The 21,935-nt window shown below is 43.3% G+C and overlaps 1 protein-coding gene across 1 annotated transcript in view; it reads left to right on the top strand.

Annotated features, from left to right (window-relative positions):
* Positions 1-21,935, top strand: part of LOC103804102 (multiple epidermal growth factor-like domains protein 6) — a 182,099-nt gene that overhangs the window by 131,012 nt on the left and 29,152 nt on the right. Inside the window, 12 exon segments of the mRNA XM_009076696.1 lie at positions 377-514; positions 2,782-2,904; positions 4,038-4,160; positions 5,133-5,285; positions 7,703-7,834; positions 9,946-10,074; positions 10,296-10,424; positions 11,597-11,731; positions 12,951-13,085; positions 13,527-13,652; positions 14,715-14,846; positions 20,523-20,651. Of these exon segments, the coding sequence (XP_009074944.1) occupies positions 377-514; positions 2,782-2,904; positions 4,038-4,160; positions 5,133-5,285; positions 7,703-7,834; positions 9,946-10,074; positions 10,296-10,424; positions 11,597-11,731; positions 12,951-13,085; positions 13,527-13,652; positions 14,715-14,846; positions 20,523-20,651 (1,584 nt within the window).

Below are 21,935 nucleotides of genomic sequence, written 5' to 3'. Positions count from 1 at the left end.
GGGTTGAGATGGACCACCTGGGTTCCTCAGATGTCTCTGTTCCTCCTTTGGCGAAAGGGCAACCAAACAAAGGGTGTCCAAACAAAGCATACATCTGAGGAAGCCTGTGAAGGCTCCTGTAACAAGCAGACTGCTGGAACTCTGATCTGGCTTCACACTGCTGAAGTCAAGAGCATCCACTGTTATGACACATGGAGACAAATATCCAGAGTTTGGTGACTCCAAAACATGCTCTGCTGGGATGTGTGTGTGAGCTGAGTTTATATTCCCTGCTGCAGCGCTTGGCTCATGGCTGCTGTTCTACAGAAGGCTGATTCTCCAGTGACTCTCCCCTGGGCTTGCTTTTTAACATCCTTTTGATTTATTTCTCTGCAAGGCATCGAAATGGAAATTGTCGATAGCTGCCAGGACGGCAACGGTGGCTGCTCCCACCACTGTGAGCACACGACCACGGGGCCGCAGTGCTCCTGCGACGACGGCTATCGCCTCGGGATGGATGGCCAAACCTGTACAGGTAATCGTGGTGGGAGGAGGGAGGAGGTGTGAGGGTCTCTGCAAGGGGAGCCTGCAGGAGAGCTGTCACTCAGTGAAATACCTTCCCATCACTTCCCTTCTAAAGGTGTTAATTAATGCCATCCCCTGGCGCTTCCTCAGCGCTGCTCCAGCTTGCCTTGCTCTGCACATTCACTGGGATTAGTCACTTATGAGGGGAAGGAGTTCTGCCTCCCATGTGGAAGATGACACTGGTGCATCAACAGTTATCATGGCCATATCTCACTGTGCAGCCCAGACATCACTTGCCTGCCTATGTTTTTTTCCTTCCTTTCTCCACCAGCAGCTGGGAGAGGTCAGCTGTGGCTGTGCTGCTGCTCTGAGGTGCTTCCTGCACAAACACCACTTTGTGTTATGGAGTTTGCTGTTTTCCATCAGATTTGCTCAGTGATGAGATTGAGCTTCTGGCTGTGAGAAGTCTCACTTGGGAAGTGAAAGCAATTGAATTTGATTTGTTTTTATTTCAAGAGAAGAGCTTAAAAATTCATTCATGTTTTAAGGAATTTTACGATGCAATTTTTTTTTGTCATTTGTGGGTTTTAGCATGCAAACTGTATCTTGTTCTGCTTTGGGCTTGCTGTCACTACCACTAAAATTTTTAAGAATAGCTAAGAGGGAGGGAAAATGGGGAGCAGGCATCATAGAACAGTGTAGTCAGATATGAGGAGATGTGGAGAGTGGAGCACTGGTGAGCATGAGAGGCATTACAGACAAAATGAGTCTTGGAAGGAAAAAAGCAAAGTGCAGGAGAGAGGAGGAGCAGGGGAGGAGGGAAGCACTGATGGCTGTAAGGGCAGTTGATACTGGAGCTTAAAAAGCAAAAGAAAAGGTCTGAGAGGCAGATTTGGAGCCAGAGCCTCACAGATATGCATTGGGTTATGCTGTCCTGTCTGTGTGTGGCTGACAGGAGGCAAAGCAGCGTCCTGCCCACATCCCATCTCAGTGACCTGCTGATGGGGATTTCAGAGGGAACAAGGCACTCCAGACACAGTGAAGGAAGAGAGAGCATGGGGAAGGGTTTGGCAAGGATGAGGACATGAAATGCTGCTCTTAATAGCAAAAATCTTTTTGTTGGATGCACGTTTTGCATTCCTACACAAACCAAGGGCTGTTGCTTGACCCCAGAGCAAGGTACTGCAGAGTCGCTTGGCATGTGACATTTCTGCAAAGCACTGTGCTCAAATAACCTGCATTAATCATTTTCAGGCTGACCTCCTCACCTCAATTGATTAATTACATTTTCTTTTGCCTGTCCATGTTTCCTCATAAAGTTGGTGCTCCTTCCAAGGTTAATTGAGACACTGACCTTTCCCATCTGCAGCTGCTTGGCTGGGCAACACTCAAAAGCATTTTGCAGACTCAGCATAGACAAGGTGGCCCTTGGATGGCCACTGACCTGCTCGGCAGCCTGCACAGGCTGACAGCAGCCAGGAGCCTGTAGTGCAAAGATAACAGCTTGGTTCTCATATCTAATCACGAGAACAGTGGTGTCAATGATACAATTTTCAGATGGAGAGAGTGGGATAAGGCAATGGGCAATTAGTTATTAAAAACTACAATTGCGCCTACCAAGCTGCTGATGTCTAGGGAATGCCTGGTTGGATCAGAGCATTGTTTCTTTGTTAGTTTACATTGAATAAGGTTGAATGTAAAGAAGTCCAAATGGTTAAATGAAGATTATTGTTAAATAGAAGGTATTTGTGGGCTAGTGAGACCTAGTTGTTGTCTGCTTACATAGAATATCCTGAGTTGGAAGGGATCCACAAGGATCAAGGCCAGCTCCTTGCCCTGCACAAGACCACCCTAAGAATCCCACTATGTGCCTGAGAACATCGTTCAAACACTTCTTGAGCTCTGGCAGGCTTGGGGCCATGACCACCCTCTGGCTGAAGAGCCTTTTCCTAATATACAACCAAAACCTCCCTGGATACACCTTCATGCCATTCCTCAGGTCCTGTCACTAATCACCAGCAAGACCAGCTGGTGTTTTGTAAAACACCTTGTGGCAGCTAAGACATGGAGAAGATGCTTCTTCCTGGACATGGAGGGTATTGGCTGTTATGGGAGAAGGTAGAAGACAGCTGCTTTCAGGATTCAGACAATGTTTTCTGTGCATGAAAGGAGAGGAAGACATAGAAAGGCATGTGCTGAAGCACAATAGGTATGAGCAGAACTGCGGCAGCAGCTCAGAGGGTATCAAGGGCTGAATGTGCTCCCCTTTCCCTGCAGAGGTGGATGAGTGTGAGACCGGAGAGTCCTGTTGCTCCCAGTTCTGCATCAACTATGCAGGAGGCTACGAGTGTGCCTGCAAAGCTGGATTCCAGCCCAACGCCGACGGCTGCGCCTGCGATGGTGAGTCACAGGATCACTCTGCATCAACTATGCAGGAGGCTACGAGTGTGCCTGCAAAGCTGGATTCCAGCCCAACGCCGACGGCTGCGCCTGCGATGGTGAGTCACAGGATCACTGATTGGGCTGGGCTGGAAGGAACCTTAAATATCATCTTGTTCCAACTTCCTGCCATGGGACACCTTCCACTAGACCAGGTCACTCCAAGTCCCGTCCAACCCTGGTCTTGGAACACTTCCAGGGATGGGGCATCTACAGCTTCTCTAGACAACCTGTGCCAGTGCCTCACCACCCTAACAGTGAAGAATTCCGGGAACCTTAAATATCATCTTGTTCCAACTTCCTGCCATGGGACACCTTCCACTAGACCAGGTCACTCCAAGTCCCGTCCAACCCTGGTCTTGGAACACTTCCAGGGATGGGGCATCTACAGCTTCTCTAGACAACCTGTGCCAGTGCCTCACCACCCTAACAGTGAAGAATTCCGTCCTAATATCCAATCTAACCCTGCCTTCTGTTAGTTTAAAGCCATTCCTGCTTGTCCTGTATCGCTCCATGCCCTCGTCGAAAGTCCTTTGGTACTGGTGGCTAAGCCTAACTCAAGCACAGCTGAGAGCAGTGCTGTCAGAGCCTGTCACAGGGCTTTGTCGGCATTTCCCTAAGGAAAGAATAACTGACTCTATGCCAGCTTTGCTGATACAGTTTTACAAATGTGTAATTTCCACTTTGTGAGGCTGGAATACAGGAATAACCCAGCATCCAGCATGGGGTTATGGGAAACAAGCCAGGAGAGAGGAACTTTTCCTCCTCTCTCCATGGACACTGTATATTGATGTGTGTTAAAGACTCCTTCTACTAAAGGAGAGCCTTCAAAATAACTGGAGGATCAACTGAGCTTAACAGCTTAAAGCAGCTATTTTCACTCAAGACAAAAACATCAGCAAAAGAATCTGCTTCGCATTGCCCTGAAATGTTTTCATATCTCTAATACTATTGAGAAATGCAGAGCCCCAAAATACTAAGAAAATTGGGTTTTCTTACGTGCAGAATAATTTGTCAGATGTAGCCGAGCACAGCGTGTGCTCTCTGAGCAGAGGTACTTGCTCCTAATCACCATTTATATCTGGATTTTCTAGATGTGGATGAATGTCATCTGGATAATGGCAACTGTGACCATTTCTGTGTTAATTCCCTGGGGTCGTACGAATGTGCCTGTAAGGAGGGTTACAGGCTTGGTGATAACAGATGGGCCTGTGTCGGTGAGTTATTTTTATATCTTGAGGGCCATTAAATATTTCCCACTGATTTAAAATGTGATTTTGGAACTCGGTTTTTCACAGATCCTGGGATTTTGGGAGCCCAACTTGAGCCATATCTGTACGTGGCCAGGGTAGAGCTACGTGCAATGCATGGATCCAAGTTTGTCCTCCAGTAATGGGTTCTGCCAAAGATTAATGGGAGATGAATGCTTAAATCCCCTGGACATGTTTGAAAACCTAAAGCTCATGTTTTAGAAATAAATACTATTTTGACAGTTTTCTTGCACCATTTGATGGAGTTTAACATCCTGTGGAAAAAAAAAGGTAGCCAGATCCTGCTTTGATCAACCATGGCAACGTTTCCATTAGTCAGTGGTGTGATTCTGGGTTTCTGCCAGTGTAACCAGTACAGAGTTTAGCTGAGCAACTCAATTTTATAAGAAAGTTTAGCACCTGCTAAACCTTGGGTAGCGTTTGATATTTTTACCACCACTAAAAAGAAAGCCAACTGATTTCCCATCATTTTAAGGCTCAAATTTTAGTATTTCTGAAAATAAATTGGACAGCCAGCCTCACTTTCTATTTGTCATCTCCAAAACGAGCAAGAGTAATGACCTTCATTAACTAAAAATAATCTCAAACTTCAAGTGAGGAAAATTAATCTCCTCATTAGCATAATCTCTTTTTTTTTTTTTTTTTTTTTTTTATTTCTCTGGGACCAGAGCTTATTTCCAGAAAAAAAAAAGAAAGGGGAAAGATGTTTTTTTCCTTCCTTTTTCTTTTTTTTTTTCTTTTGGATAGCAGAAACTCTCTAAGTACAGATGAGGAAATGCCTGGACTGTGACTGCTGGGCAGACTGCACAGGGGTGGAAAACCTACCCGCATCATAATAATAAAAAAAGATGTAAATGAGAGACAAGTGCTATGAAGGAAGACTCAGGTCCTGATGGTTTGTGTTTGTGTCAGCCCTAGGTGGGGAGGAGGCAGATGCAGAGGAGGCCACAGGGTTTGCTGGGGCTCCAGGGCTGCAGTTCCGAGGTCCTCCCCAGCTCCTCCACTACACACTTGGTGCCCCCTACAAGGATGAAGACCCCCGAGGAGAGCTCACCCTGGTGCACAGGGTCGGTGAGTGATGAGCATTGCTCTGAGACATCACAACAAATTGGGCCAATAGTCTCAGGATTTGGGGTGAGAGTTACGCTGAGCTGGCTGGACTCAAAGAGTCACAGGGAGCAGAGGAGGGATGAGCTTTAATCCTGCTTTCTGCCTGTCTGGTAATGCCTGGAGGAGGCATTACCATGTGTCCCATCCCAAACAGGACATGTCTGAGGAACTGAGAGGGTGCCTGGATGTAGTGGGGAGGGATGTAGAGGGAGGCAGAGGAAAAGTAAGCAGCAGAGCAAGCAAGGACTGGGGATGCTGTTTGGAAAACAGTGTCTGCACAGAGCCCCAGGGGCAACAGCCAGAGACCTCTCTTCATCCCAGGGGTGGGAGGATTGTGTGGGTTACTGCAATGCACAAAATCCACCAAAGCTGCTCTACTGAGAACAAGCCCCTGGGATATGCTCCCATTCTGCTGAAATGGAGGATGGGGGCATGTGCCCCTGTTGACGAACCCTTTTATAATTGAAAGTGGGTTTTTTTTAAGATATTTGCATTTTTGTTTCTGGAATAAAACAACCCACTGGTGATTCAGGTCCCTCCTGATACTTTGGGCATGCTCTCCAGGATGCATCTGTGTATTGCTCGGGCTGCCAAGAGCTTGGCACAAGTGGTGAGAAACAGCACAGGAGCACCCACTGTCACAGGAGTGGATGCAGAACAGCTTTGCATCCCACCTGGACTTTGCATGACTTCAGTTTTGCTATCTGAAAGTGGAAACTTCACCACTTAAAGAGTATTATGAAGTGAAACCCTGTGTTTGCTTTGTGCTGAGTGCTGGTGGGTCACCAGGGAGGAGTGAGATTTCTTATTCTTCCTATGTGTGTCCTGTGATTTTTTGTATAAGCTCTAATTACTCATCCGAGGACTGCACCCTACAGGCACAAATCAGGAGCTGGTCTTGGATTTAATAAAAAATTAACTTATTTTTATGAACAAGACTGTTAAGACCTCCCCAAATCACACAGCATCCAGCCGGACTCAACGACACCAATAACCAATTGGGAAACTGATAAATGAGATAACCACAGGCAAAATTATCAGACCTAGAAACAAAAATCAAATATTTATTGACCACTTTTTGCATGTTTTATTTATATTTAGCCACAGAAATTTGGGTGTTATCAGTCATAGCTTAGCAGCTGCACTTTTTCTAAGGCTGAGGCTTTGCAACACATGGCGGTTTGTAGGAAAAGGTGATGGAGAAATGGAATTTTAAATGGTTTAGTTAAGTTCTTTTACCTCCCAAATAATAATTTGTTCCTTGTACTTTCAGACATATTTTTCTGCTGCTATCTATATTATAAAAAAGCCTACTTAAACAATAAGCTGGTGCAAGTAATTAAATATTTTCTACAGCCTGAATGATTTTTTAATGTGGAAGCATGAGGTTTTTAATGGTAATCTGTATTCTTCTCCTGAAGTATGAATTTGTAACCTGTTCTAAGTGGGAGCACTGGGATTCTGAATGTCTCTGAAAGCTTGGGCATTTGTTCAGCTACAGAAAAGGGAACAGTTGGGTGCTCAGACCTAGAGGAATTCTGGCCGCACATAGAAAATTGCTGGTGAAAAGCAACCAGCCTGTGACTTACTGTAGGCTGTAATAAGCTGCCAGCTCACTTTCAGGTGCTGTTCAAAATCCCCTTCCAAAAAGCCTCCAGCCACAGCCATAAAGCCTCAGAGGCACTAAACTGGCCATGTGGATAGGATCTTAATGCCACCGAGGTGTTTTAGCAGACAGTCATGTTTGTTTTCTATGCCTGTCTCAATAGACCCCACAAAGAGAACATGAGGGTGCAAGGCAGAACAGAAGGGTGGGGAAGGAGAGGGAGGACTGCATTTTCATATAAGGTTTCCCCATGTAAACCAACTCTTTTTTTCATATCCATAAAGAAAAAAAAAGTAATGATAGATGTGCATTTTGCTTTGTTTTCCTAGAATAACACTCAAACTACACTGTTAAAAATATCAATGAACTATGCTCAAGTAGCAGCACATACATCCACCTACTGCAATGGAAGAACAGGGATAGCCTAGCAAGGAGAGGAGGAGAATCTCTCCCAGTAAATACTTCTAATTATATACAATATTAGCAAGCATTAGGTACAAATTCACTTTTTCTGAAGGCAAAATATGTGCTTTTAAAAAGTAGCTCTAAGTGCTCTTTGATGGGGAATTACAGCATTTAAAGGTGTGAATTCCAGCTAAGCTCCCAGCTTTCCTTTAACTTAGAATCAAAAATTTGAAGAGGAAAATTCAAGAATCTCCATTTGGGACTGTCTTTTGCACTGAAAGGTATTTGCAACCTAACAATAGGTAAGAGCTTGTGGAAGAATTTTATCTGGCTGTTCACTAAGCCTTCTGTACTTTTCTCATTTCAGTTTGCCTTGATAACACTTTTGGCCATGACTGCAGCCTGAGCTGTGAGGACTGTCTGAATGGAGGCAGGTGCAACACTGACCACAGTGGCTGCATTTGCTCACCTGGCTGGACAGGCATCATCTGTAATGAGAGTGAGTACAGAGGGTTTGAGGGATGAGGACCTGTGCTGGGACACTGCTGGGACACTGCATAAAATAGAAAATAGGCATAAACTCTTATGTTTTTAGTCTGTAGAGCTCTCTAACCAGCATAGCTGTCTCATTATCAACATTTTATTCTATTAGGACATATTAAATAGAAATTGTCAGGGATGCTGTGGTACACAATACAAACCCTCAAACAGCAAGGTCCCTGCTCTCCAGTGCAGGACAGGACAGAATCATACCCCTCCTAAATATTTGGCTGCTCTTCATTTATATTCACTCTGCTGCTAAGAGCTGCCAAAGTTTGCTACCCATGCTTCATTCCACAACTTGCCTTCCTGACTTTCAGAAGTCTGTCCCAGCAGTTGGTGTGACTATCTCAGTGGACACCTATACTAAACTTGATTTTTTTCCATTATAGAATGGAAATGTTCCAAGACATTGCCTTTTTATTTTTTTTATTTCCCACTTTTTTCTTTATAATTAGCATCATTTTCTTGGGGCAATTAATTTTCATATTGGAAATTGCATTTTTCAGGATTCTCTTGCCAAGTTGGTGCCCTTTATGATAGCTTTTCACTCTTCTTATTCCTGCTTCCTGGCAGATCTTTCTGATTCAAAAGTAGATGTCAAAACCAACTGGAAGGAAAGTGGTGATTTTTTGATGCACTGTTCTTCATCTGCAGTTTGGCTAAACTTATCTGTTGCTTGTCTGTCTTCATATATCAGGTTTCCTGTGTGTTTGAAATGGGTCCCTCCTTTTTGTGGTGTGTGACATGATGGCCCATCATACTCAGAAAGGCTGTGCTGTCACTGGTGAGACAAAGAGTGACAATGTATTACTTGACATCAGTAGACAGCAATCTTCTGGTGAATTGCCATCAAAATGGTTTAGGAGATGTCATCACAAGGACAGAAATATAACCCAAAAAGTGATTGAAACCAACACTTTGCGTGTAGTTATTTTGGGAGACTGATGGGGGGGTTTGGTTTGTAAACACTGGGGATAGCTGAGAAAATAGGAATGGAAAGGATTAAAATGATAATTCTTAATCTATCTGAGACAACTCAAGCTATTTTATTCCTGGTGCTCTGGTGGTTCAGGATAGATTATAAAAATTTCAAGGGAGGATCCAAATTCTTAGTTCTTTTCATAAACAGTATTGGTTTTGGTGTATATCTACAACACATATCCATGGATATAACTGGATGCACTTCACCTCTGGAATTAAGGAACTGTTGAGTGTTATTGGGCTAAACCTGCAGTCTGTTGAAGCAGGCATTGGCAGTGATAAATACAATATCTACTCTGTTTGAATTAGTCATATATGATTGCTTTCACTCTTTTCTCTTGCTTTTTTGTCATATTCAGCATAGTTTCTGGGTTTAGGGTAAGCTAAAATAGTTGAGAAAACTGGAACTAAATTTCTCTAATAATGCACCAAAGAAGCTGAATGGAAATTGATGTGAAATGTCAACTTTCTTAATGTACATTGATAAAATGTCAGTTAAGTCAGATGACTCCAGCAACTGTATTCACTCAGCCAGCTCAGGCTGCAAACAGTGGAGCAAGGCTTCATCTCACAGTTTCTTTTTCCTGGAGTGATGAGGGCTTTGGGAAGGAACCTGCTGATGTTCTGGATCCATTGCTGCCATGATCATTTGGAGAATTTCAGAGACTGCATTAAAATAACACAATGTTATTATCATAATATTATTTGGGAGAGAAAAAAATAATGTTTAAAATATTTACCTCCAAATATTCAAAGCTGTGCTTCAATTCTTAAGTGTTGTACTTGACAGACAATGTTCTTTGAGCCCATGCATTGCAGGGAGGGGAACATATGCAAGGGAGGGTTGGATACATGATGTAGCACTTCACAAAGCTTGATTAATTCAGGTGTCCTTTTAAATGTTCTAGTAAACATCAGATGGATGTGCAGAGCCTTATATAGAAAGAATATGACTTTGTTTAGAGCCTGCTGGACTGAAAGGACTCTCTCCTTGCTCAGTTTTAATGACTGAAGTCTTATTTTACTTCCTTTCTAGCGGAGGGGAAGGATTTCTTGGCCCATTCACCTTCTCTGCTCTCTCCACAGCTTGTTCCCCTGGGACCTATGGCAGAGGCTGTGCCAGCATCTGCAAGTGCCAGAACGGAGGCTCCTGTGACCCCAGCACTGGGCAGTGCCGGTGCCCACCCGGCGTGCACGGCAGGTTCTGCGAGGATGGTACGGCTCCACCTCTGCCTGAAGCCTCACTGCTTCTTCCCCCTTCTTTCTTTAGTGTAAATAATTAGCAAAACAGAGGGTGAGAAAAAACAAGTGACCAGTGAGGCTGGACCGCATGGAGCACCTGGGCTCTGTGTAGTGCCAACTGAAAGAAAACTGATTTTGAGTTGGAATTTTAACCCTTAGCAGCTGATGCTTTGTTGTGTTTGTGCACTCCAAAGGTTGCCCGAAAGGTTTCTTTGGGAAGAGCTGTAACAAACCATGCAACTGTGCCAACAAGGGCTACTGCCACAGACTCTATGGAGCCTGCCTGTGTGACCCTGGGCTCTACGGGCGCTTCTGCCATCTCAGTAAGTCCCTAGCATTTTTGGATCTGTTTAATGCATGCACAAAACAATGGTCTTAAAAAGATTCCACGTTCTGTAAAGGGGCTTGTGAAAAGGATGCAGAGTGACTTTTTACATAGGCAGATGGTGATAGGACAAAGGATATGATTCTATGATTCTATGAAACGGATTTAGACTAGAAGAGGGGAGATTTAGATGCTAGAAAGAAGTTCTTTACTCAGAAGGTGGTGAGGCACTGGCACTGGTTGCCCAGAGAAGCTGTGGCTGCTCCATCCCAGGAAGGGTTCAAGGCCAGGCTGGATGGAACACTGAGCAACCTGGGCTAGTGGAAGGTGTCCCTGCCCATGGCAAGGGGATTGGAATGAGATGGTCTTTAAGGTCTCTCACAGCTCAAACCTGTCTGTGATTCTATGACAAAATGAGTGAGAATTTGGGTTCTGCGATGGACTGGGAGTAGTGGGAGGTTTTTTGACACATCCTGGGAAGCTCCAGAAGCTTCATTAATCTTTTCTCCTAGCAATTAATCTTTGCCATAAGAACTGACATTTACTGACACACAAAGGTGAGGACTATAGGTAGGGTTGGGTTGGGGTGGGTGGGTTCTTGTTAGGGTTGTTGGTGAGGGTGAAGTCTGGTTGGAACTGGTTAGTGGCTGCCAATGCAATTGGAGTGAGAGCTAAGGAGCAGGGACGGAATAAGGGTAAAATGTTAAATGTGAATAAAAAGAATCAAAACAAAAACGTGGCAAAATAGTTAATCAAGTTTATTTGCACTTACAGGATTTGTTCGTAAAATCTGCAAGACTAAAAATCTTTTGTGTTTAATTTTATTTCGTGTGTTGTTTTTTTTTTACAGAAAACTTTTGTCTTGGAGTGCATCCAAATATTTTTTAATTCAGAAACTTAAACTAAGTTTGCTTTGAAATGTTTCTGGTTCTTGCATTCACCACGTATCACTTGAAATGAAATGAAATGAATTGCTTCATACAGGAATCATGTAAACTCTCTTTTACCCACCCACACGTGCACAGGAGCCACCACGGGAACGGGGATGTGTTTGCTGAAAGCAAAGCGAACATTTTGCTTCTTGCAGCAGTTGCATTCTGCAGCAGTGTGCAGTTTCACACAACTCCTGCATAATTACAGAGCTAATGATTCCTTTTCATCTGGCTGCAGCCTGTCCCAGGTGGGCCTTCGGAGCGGGCTGCTCGGAGGAGTGTCAGTGCGTGAAGGAGCACACGCTGGAGTGCAATGCCAGGAACGGCACCTGCACCTGCAAACCTGGTTATCATGGCAAAAAGTGTCAGAAAGGTATCACAGAAAGCCATATTCCCTAGATCTGCTTATTCCTTTGTCCTAGTAATTTTTCATTCTTCTGCCCATCTGCTTTGTTTGGCTGCTGCTACGAAGATATTCATATTCTACTAATTATTTAGTCTGTGTTTTTTTCACCCTGCTAGCACAGGGTTGCAGGGACATCAAGGGGAATACAGCTTAAGGATGCAGGAGTTTTAGCCTGATCAAATGACAACAGAAATCCACAACCCAAACTCTGACACAGCCCTAAATAACGAAGGTTGTGGGAGTTTTCATTTTTTTCATTGCTTTTTCCACACAGACAGTAAATCAGCAGCAAAACCCATATTTTACACCCTGCTAGCACAGGGTTGCAGGGACATCAAGGGGAATACAGCTTAAGGATGCAGGAGTTTTAGCCTGATCAAATGACAACAGAAATCCACAACCCAAACTCTGACACAGCCCTAAATAACGAAGGTTGTGGGAGTTTTCATTTTTTTCATTGCTTTTTCCACACAGACAGTAAATCAGCAGCAAAACCCATATTTTATAGCAGCAGTTTGTAAATGTTTCAGCAGTGCTGCTTTTCCTTCAGAATCGCAGCTCTTTGAATTCAACTTATTCTTTGTAGTTTTGGGGGGTAGTTCAAAGAGAATTGTATTCCACATTCATGTTTGCATGTCTCAGCAGCCCTTTCCAGACAGCAATGGAATAAGGCAATAAAGATTCTCGCTTCAGAGCCTTCTCTGGGCAGGCAGGAACGTAACACTAGTTCTGAGGGGTCTGGTGGAAAATAGTAGTGATAATATTTACTATCTTTAGCATTCTTGGTGATAGGCTCAGTTCTGGCAGAGAGCATCCCTTTCCCAGTATTGGCTTTGCACCAAGGCACAAAGCAGCAGAAGGTACAGACATATAAGAACAAAATTCTGTAATGGCTGTAATTGAATATATCCTTAAGTATTCTAATTTAATACGTCCTTAAGTGTTCTAATTGAATATATCTTCAAATATTCTGCCACTCTGTTTCTGGGTGTTTAAGCAGTAAATGCTCTTCAAAACCTCTTTGAAATGTCCGTGGAAGTGTTTAACAACTATTTACACTTTATTATCAGCACTTCTAAAACATACATTATAATACATTTTCTGCAAGTTTCTGCCGAATTATTTCCTGACTTTTCTTAACTCTTCCTTTTTCTTATACATATTCTGTGTTTAATTCCATTTCCAGAGTGCACTCCTGGCTTTTATGGGGCTGGTTGCAAACTGAGGTGCAATTGCCCTCCTGATGTTTTGTGTGATCTTGAGACAGGAGTCTGCAAACATCCATGTCCACCTGGGTTTCATGGAGAAAAATGCCATTTATGTAGGTACTCACTGCATGTTTCCCTGGGAGATACACTTTGGATGGGAAAGCTTATTCAAGTAAACTTATGTTCAGATACAGATGTTGCAAAGAAAGGGGTACATTCATTGTTGATACCAGTTGGTAGTTTCCCACTGAAACCAAACTGATATTTGGAGCCTGTCAAATGATGTCTCTTTCTGCTTGCAAAGGTTGAGGCACAAGGCTGAGGCCAGTAAGTAAAACTAACGTTTGTCTAGGTAACTGTAGTTCCTTTTACAGCATCAGGCACAGATTTTCCAGGGCTCGATTGCAGTTAATTACAGACTACCAGTCGCTGAGACACTAATGCTAATATTGATCACTTTTACCAGCACAGTTCAGTTTAAAATTGGTGCTGGTGATGCCTCCTGATGTCTTCAAAATGCTTCCTAACCATGTCTTTGGTTTTCTTTCGTCCAGCTTGTCAGCCTGGGAGCTTTGGGGTCAGCTGCAGGCAGAAGTGCAGCTGTGGAGGAGCACCATGTGATCCAAAGACAGGGAAGTGTGTTTGCCCAGCTGGGAAGACTGGTGCTACATGTGAGCAAGGTGTGTGAGGTGTTGGACCAGGGTAGTGAGTGCCTTGCTTTGGAAGACACGATAAGAAGTGCAATTCCTGTTTCCCACCCAAGCTGCTGTGGTGCAGTGTGCTTCATTTGCAGAATGGGTAGTCTTGGTGCAGAACAGATGACATCTACCATGTGGGATGACTTGTAAGGGAGGGAGAGTGGTTCAGTTATCCTGACCTGTCTCTCATCCCTGACTTCTCCCTGGTCCAATTAATCAGTGATTGGTATGTTGGGCTGGGTTCATCCAGGTGGGGCAGAGAGATTGAGGCATTGCAGCAGCTCAGAGTCTCAGAGCAGAGCTTGCAACTGTGCTGACATATGCACACTGTGCCTCAGGAGCTGTTGAAGGGCCTTGGCCAAAACCAGGCATTGTGGAACTAGCACAGGAAGAACCTGGAACAGAGGAAGAAATTGAAAATGAGTGCATTATTGTGGGTAATTAACTAAAGATGTAAAAAGTCTCAGGGACACTGAACTACTAAGGAGACATGGGATGCCCCTCTATCACTTGCAGAGCTCTGGCTGTGGCACACCTGAGGAGCATCTGCTCTGTGTAGACCCAGGTTGTGGCTCACTTCTCCACAGAGCAGGAAGGAGCTGGATCTGTATGGATCTACCTGTATGTGGGCTCTGCCTCATATCCAGTCCCTCTGCACTGGATGACCATCCTGACCACTCAGCCCAGCAAAAATACAACAGCAGCCCTCCCCTCCTGCAGATTACCATCCTCTAGAGATTTTCTTTGCTGAGTGCAATAATTAATTTTTCAGATACAGCCAAATACTCATGACTTTACTGTATCAGAAACCAAACCAATAGACCCACCGTGATGGAATTTGGGAGAGAGCCTTTGGGTCTCTCTTCAGCTGTGTTCTCATGTGCTGCAGTTTACTGTGGCAAGGGTGTAGGTCTGTAGAGCTAATATAACAATCCAACTCAGTTTTGCTATTGTTTTTTAAATTCTTCAAGGTAACAACAGAAATCTATGACAGCATTGAAAGAGAAAATGGCACTGGAGACATCTCATGTGTTTTTTTCCTAGATTGCCCATCCAGCCAGTGGGGACCAGACTGCCAGTCCTCCTGTGAGCCCTGTGCCAACGGGGGACAGTGCAACAGAGAAACTGGAGCCTGTGACTGCCCCCCTGGCTACACAGGACCAACCTGCTCTGCCAGTAAGTCTTTGTTTCAGCTTTCCTCATGAAAAGACAGACAATTCAGGTTATGGTTTGATTTCTACCTTCTTGCTGTTTTGTGAGATGAAGCATGCTGATCCAAGATTAAGTGCCTTTCAGCTGCAGGAATTCCCCAGGTTGGATTTGACATTATTTATGGGAGGGAGGTTTCTGATAAATGCAGATGACCAGCTAAATTGTATCCCAAATGGATGTTATCATTAAACTTAATTTATGGCAATCTGTACTTAGAAATACAATGTTTAATAGCCACATCACTTGTGTTGTAATCCTGGCTGCTTGGCAAGAGGTGCTGACCAGCTGGCCTGTGTGGCATCACTCTTGGCTTATGTTTGCAGCAGCACTCCTTGATGTATATAATTTAGTATTAAATAATAGTGAGGATGAAGGAGTAGTATCAGTGTTATCCCTGCAGATCCACCAGAGACCATGGGAATATGTTCAAGCAACTGGTCTGTGCTGCTTATCCAGCCTCTGGGTGTTAAAAGGCTGCTTGAGTATGGCTGATGTGCTGCAGACAGGCTCTCAGGGACAGCCCTGCTGTGTGTAAGACCTCAGTGGTGGCATATTTTTTCTCCTTGTTAGTCACAAATGGCTTTTGATGAAGGTTTGCTCAACACGTTTTCCTCCTCTGAGCAAGCCAGATGTGCAGAAGTACCCAAAAGTCTCTCAAGCATTTCCCATGTTGCAGAACTCAGCCCCAGACACCCAGGATACAAATTGTGGTTCTCTATTTCATCTTGCCATCTTTCTGGATTCAGCTAGAGCATGTTTTAAAGAGTGAGCATGTTTGGAAAGATCAGTCTGTGCCTGAGTTAACTTAATACCTAGGAGAAATCACAGTCTGTCCATCTGTTTTCAGCCTGCCCCAGTGGCTACTATGGACCGAACTGCCTGTTGCTCTGCAGCTGTGGCAGCAGTGCCCAGTGTCACCATGTCACTGGAGAGTGCATGTGTCCCCCAGGCTGGACTGGCAATGACTGCAAACGCTGTAAGTCAGAGGGCACACAGTATCTCCCAGGGACTCAACTGCACATGGAGGAATCAGCTCTGTTTGTTCTTAGTCTATTACAGTTTTTTAATGTAGTTTTGCTAATCTTATTGCTTCTGAAATTGTGTGTTTATGGTTTTGCACAGCCTGGGTGGTTATAATCCTTAATTATCCACGTTCAAAGCATTGAAATAGATGGCTGATGAAGCGCAAAGTATTGATATAAGCTCTTATTTCAACACCATGGATCCCTTTGCCCAATACCATCTGTCCCATCAGCGTTTTGACTGACAGAGAGTTTTGTTTTTCATTTTCAGTGCAGATTAGTTTTGAGATTAATTCTCCATTTTTCATTTTGTTTGGGGGAGATTTACTCAACAAGTGAGTGGCATGTAGAGTCGTGTGTCTTAAGGTCACTTTTTAACTTGGGAATATGAATGCTGTGAGAAATTCTGTTATCTGCAAGAGCAGAACATCCTTCTGTTGACTTTAGCGTCGCTCTCCATATTGGTGGCTGTGTAAGAGAGCAGATTTGCCCTTTTTGGATAGCATCTTATAAATGTTAAGCCATCCTGCTTGATTCTTCCCTTTACCCGTTTCATGTCTCTTCTTCATTCATTGTGATGCCTCTTGCTAAAAGTCAACACAATACAAACCTCTTTCTAAACTTGGTCTTAAACACACTTAAAATTATTTAAATTAATTGCCAGTGTTGACAGCAGTAAGCTTTGACCTGGTTGCTCAGGCTCTGGACTGAAGAGAATTCTGGCAAAATCTGAAGTTTCCATATATTTCCCATATTTTAAAAGCCAAATCTATTGATAAGGTGTAGAGCCATTGAGGTGGCTTTTCATGACTCCCAGAGCTGTCTAAAGAACTGAGAAACTATGGCAAAGTTTGTATTTCTATTCAGTATAAGATCTGAAAAAAAGTTGTTTTGCAGAGATGTCTCAGCAAGGCAGCTCTTCCAGCTACTGCAGACCAGGCATGAAACAGATTCCCAACTCCAAATCCAGGTTTCTGTCACTTTTATCTTTATCCTTACACGAAAGAAAGGAGATACTGCGGTACGTTGTCACAATCACTTCAGTGCTATGATTTTAGAATGAAAGCACTAAGTTGCTTTAACAAAGATTGTGAGATTTCTCAGTGTACATGTTGCATTTCACAGTATTTTGAGGAAAGCATAGAGGATGCTCCCAAATCTGTCTGGTTTTCCCCATTAACTATTCTGGTTATGCAGATTTTTGTTAAGTGAGTCAATAGGTGATATTTTATTTCCATGAAATTATACATCTGTGACTGTGGATTGATTGGTATGGATTGACTATGAATGATTAGTTTATTGTGGATGGGATAATATCTGCCTACTTTCAGCCAAAATAGATCAGCAAAATTTGTCTTTATTTCCATTGATTTGTGCCGGTGCTGCAGCTGAGAGTTTAGTCCAGAGCACCTGTACCTTAAGGGACCATTTTGAATATTTTCTATTCTCTTATTTAGCAATAAAATAACCCATGAGGTGGGTTTGAAGGTGATTCTCAATGCAAATCCCATTTTACATTGCAGCCTGCAGCAGTGGCCATTGGGGACTGCGCTGCGAGAACATGTGTGTCTGCAATAACAGCGACGGCAGCTGCGATCCCATCTCTGGCTCCTGCTTCTGTGAGCCAGGATTCACTGGGAAACACTGCGAGAGGAGTAAGTGCCCACTTTGTCAACACGTGGAACTTGCAAACCCGAGCGGCGGAAATTGTGCTTTCCTGATCATTCCCTGCAGGAAGACCTCCAGGCTGCACTGCCTCCGGTCTGCCCAGCGCCTCGCAGGGCTCTCGAGTTTCATCAGGATTAGATACTTTCCCTAATTTGAATTCCAGAAAAGGTATTTTCAGACTTGTTTTGAGCTCAGCAGCTATTTTTAATGTTAAGACCTCATGTGAGGGATGGGATTGATGGATATTTGGCTTGTGGCACAAGTATTTCCATATTGGTTATATTTATTCAGGTTTAGGGCTGCACTATTCCTTCATAAATCTCTTTTTAAGATCAGGCATATAGAGATGCTTCACATGTACAAAACAGAAGAAAGATTGGGAAGATTTAGGGTCCTGTGTTAATTAACAACAAAAATGTGCAATAATCTTACGAGAGGCCCTTGACCTTCACCTTCACCTCTACCAGAGGTCAGAAACAGATGCCCTAAGCATATAAAACCAGGTTATAGATAATTCCTGATATTATTCCCCAGGTTTCATCAGTTTGTCACTCTGGAGCTTCTTGAAATAGAAGAAATATCTTTATAATTATTGCAACTTGATTTTTTTTTTCCAATTTATGTGCCTATTTTCTTTTCAATTTCATGCAAGCATTTGGAATCCACTTCATCTTGTGGCAGTAAGTTGCATAGCTAAGCTGCTATTATTATTATTATTATTATTGATTATATTGATGTTGTTAAATAAAATAAACATTTTATCTATTAGCTTAACAACCTTACAGTAGCACAGATGTAGCTACCAAAGACTCAGTAGCGTAGGCAGGATTAACTGCTGGTGTCACACAGAAATGTCAAAACAATTAATCTGGAACCGTGACCTAAGACAAAAAGCCTGGAAAGTTGATCTTGCAGCCCTTGTTGCTGTTGGCTCAGAGGGAATGGAAGGACAATGTGTTGGGAAGACCAGCTCCCAGCGAAAGAGCTGCCAGCTCCACTTCTCTTTTGCTCTTGATCTCTCTCAAAATAGCATCTCTGCAGACAGAAAGTAGCCAAAGAGCTGGTTGTAATCTTCACTGGCAAGGGAATCAGTGAAGCCATCACCACTGACAAAACATCTGGCAGTCCCTAAAGTTCTGTCTATGGGGTTTTTGTTTTATTCAGTCTGCTTTTCACCCCACTTTGTGTGCGTGTATATATGTGTATAAAAAATGCATACATATGTGTGTGTGTGCAAGATTATGAAAGCCGTAATTCTTCCCTAAACATTTTGTGGTGCTTTGGAGGTGAGATCCTCACTATCCCTGGAGAGCTTCTCTGCTCCTGAGGCATCCCTAGCCTCTCGCTGCAGGTCGGGCTTCTTCCCTTGGCAGGAGTGCAGCTTCTCTGGCAGGGTGGCTGGATCTCAACATGCATCACAGCAGCCTCTGCCTGCTTGAGCACAGCCTGTGATGAGGATTGTGAAATCATTTGTGAAGTGTACTGACCCCTTGCCATCACCTTGAAAGCCGCAGCTCCAGGCTAAACACTGTTGGTTTGAAGGAAGCTCTGCTGAGAGCCCACACCTATTGCTGCACTGCAATGCGATTTTCCTTGCATAGATTCTCTGAACTCTGACTGAAATTTCAAGTGGAAAGTAAACACAGCGAAGGATCAAGCTTTTGAGGCACAAGTGCACTTCTGTGTATTTATTTGTTAAACTAGTGTGGGAGGCAGGATGCAGTGATCTGCAGCTTTGGGAATAGGAGGGAATGCAAAAGGGGAGACTGAATTTCATCTGTAAATGCAAAAATGCATTCAAACATATTCAAACAATGTCCCATTTTCAACTCTTTGAAAGCAAAGAAATACTTAACGGACCTTGCTATCCTCCTGTCTCCCATCCCAACTTTTCTATAAGACACGGGTTGGCTTCAGTTAGCAGAGAGTCACTAAGCTGCAGAAGCACCTGAATTCATGCCAGCTCTGATCACTGCCCACCCATAGTACCAAATAGGCAGCACCAAACCCAGCCCTTTATTCCAGACACAGAGCTGTCTTTGAGGACCCTTGTTGTTGTCTGTTCTCTGTGATTCTTTCCAGATTGCCTGAAAATCACTTTGTTGATGTAAATGCTAAAATCATACGCTTTTAGAAGAGATCTGGCAATGATCTATGTAATTCATTTAGAGAGATGTTCACAAGACTTTCAAACATGAGTAGAGGCCCTGTAATACTGCGTTTAGCCAAGTATATCTCTGTGTTTGAGCCTGTTCAAAATATCTAATATGAATTAGGCAAGAGGCCCTATTCTTAATTGATTTTCCTGTAATCCTGGAAGAAATTATTTTCATTCTGAAATGTTGTTTTCTTTCTTCTGATAGTGAATAACATGCAAATCTTTTAAAACTCCTTACGTGAACTGCTGTAGAAATGTAATTGTTAATCTGTCCTCCAGATGTAATTTTTTTCACTTGAATTTTTCAAAGCAGAGAGTTAAAGTGTGCAGCATTCAGTTTGGAGCTTTGTGAAGGGAACCAATACATTTCATATTTTCTCCAGCTTTCTGGGGAAAGATGATTTGCAGGAAAACAGAGGAGCTTCTCCCCTCCCAGTTGATGAAGTCCCAGAGGATATGTGCACATAAGCATCTCCAGACCAGTGTGCAAAGTGTCATCAGGCAGAACCTCTGAAGTTGCAGGGTTTCCAACTAGATGTCAGTTTTCTGTGCAGAATTTAGTCTTCAATACCCTGTTATTTTTCTAAAATAGACATTTTCTAAAACAGACCAGCCCAACATACCTGGACCCCAAGGAGAACACTTAACTCTAACCAGTTCTAAGGCGTTACCATTATGCCTTGATTCTTCTTTTGGAAACAGTAAGATTTCCCATGTATCTAAAAATTCCCTGTTGATCCCTGATCTGCTCCAGCATTAACCCATCATCTGGTTGTGATTCCTCTGCTGCAGGGTGCCCCGAGGGAAGCTTTGGCCCGAGCTGTGAGTACAGCTGTCAGTGCCAGAACGGAGCTGCCTGCGACCACGTCAGCGGAGCCTGCACTTGCACAGAGGGCTGGACAGGAACCTTCTGTGAAAGAGGTACTGTTGCTCCCTCTGATCCCTTTTGGGTTTATGCAGAGGGTTTTTTTTTATTCAGAGAGTTGATTTTACAATTTACAGCATCAGATCTAAATAAAACATTGAACTTATTTTGGTATTGGCTTCAAATTATGAGCTTCCATACTAACTCAGCAAAGCATCTTGGTGGGTGCCTAGTGTTGGGCACAGGTTTTAAGATGGTTAAACTTAGTTGTATGCTTAAGGCTCCTGCTATGTCACATCTTTATGAAGAATCTTTTCAATCAGAGTCTTACGATTTGAGCACTGAGCAGAAAGACAGTTGCTCAGCCTTACACTTTCTTGTTCCTAGTGCCTCCTTGAAACATTTCACAGAAAAACATGGATCTGTGCATCAACCCAACAGAACTCTTTAATAACAGATATGCTTTTCACTTTAATTAATCCAACAGATCATCTTCTATCACCTAGTTATTTGGTAAAGCGTTGGAAAGGTTGGACTGGATTCCTTAGATACATTCTTGTGAGTCAGTCCATGACATCATCAAAGGAGTTTGCTGTTGTGCTGCATCATTGTGCAGATCATAAAAAATCCAACAGAAGCGGCACATAGTCAGACAGGTACTATGAAAGTTATTTACGTGTAAATGATTGAAGATTCTGAAAATTATGATACTTAGACCAAAGTCACAATTATTTTGCTTAGAAAGCAGCTTATCAGCCAGTTTACAATGGCAGCGCCAGAGCTGTGATGGAGGGAAGCAGCAGCACTTGCAGGCAGCTGCTGCCCTCTCATGGGAAGGGAGATGCTCCACAGCCCGACCAGGAGTGTAGCAAAGCGCCCACTGGCTGGAGTTAATATTGCTTGTTGTTTCCCTCCCATTCTTACCAGGGACTGTTATACAAAATAAATACTCTTTCCAAGGTTCTGCTGCAAACTACACCTCGTAATTTGTGTTATCTCCATTATGTCCCTTTTTAGTATGATTAAGTTGAACTCTGTTTTCCTAAGTTGGTTTGGGTTTTGGTGTTTTTTTTGTGCCCACTGGCTGGAGTTAATATTGCTTGTTGTTTCCCTCCCATTCTTACCAGGGACTGTTATACAAAATAAATACTCTTTCCAAGGTTCTGCTGCAAACTACACCTCGTAATTTGTGTTATCTCCATTATGTCCCTTTTTAGTATGATTAAGTTGAACTCTGTTTTCCTAAGTTGGTTTGGGTTTTGGTGTTTTTTTTGTGTTTTTTTTGTAAGTTATTGGGGTTTTTTTGGAGAACAAAGCATTTGTCTGTGGTGTAAATCTAT

The sequence above is a fragment of the Acanthisitta chloris genome, unplaced genomic scaffold (genome assembly GCF_000695815.1).
Source record: "Acanthisitta chloris isolate BGI_N310 unplaced genomic scaffold, ASM69581v1 scaffold15406, whole genome shotgun sequence".
Classification (NCBI taxonomy): Eukaryota; Metazoa; Chordata; class Aves; order Passeriformes; family Acanthisittidae; genus Acanthisitta; species Acanthisitta chloris.
Note: the sequence above shows the minus strand (reverse complement) of the source record. Positions and strands in the feature narration are given on the sequence as shown.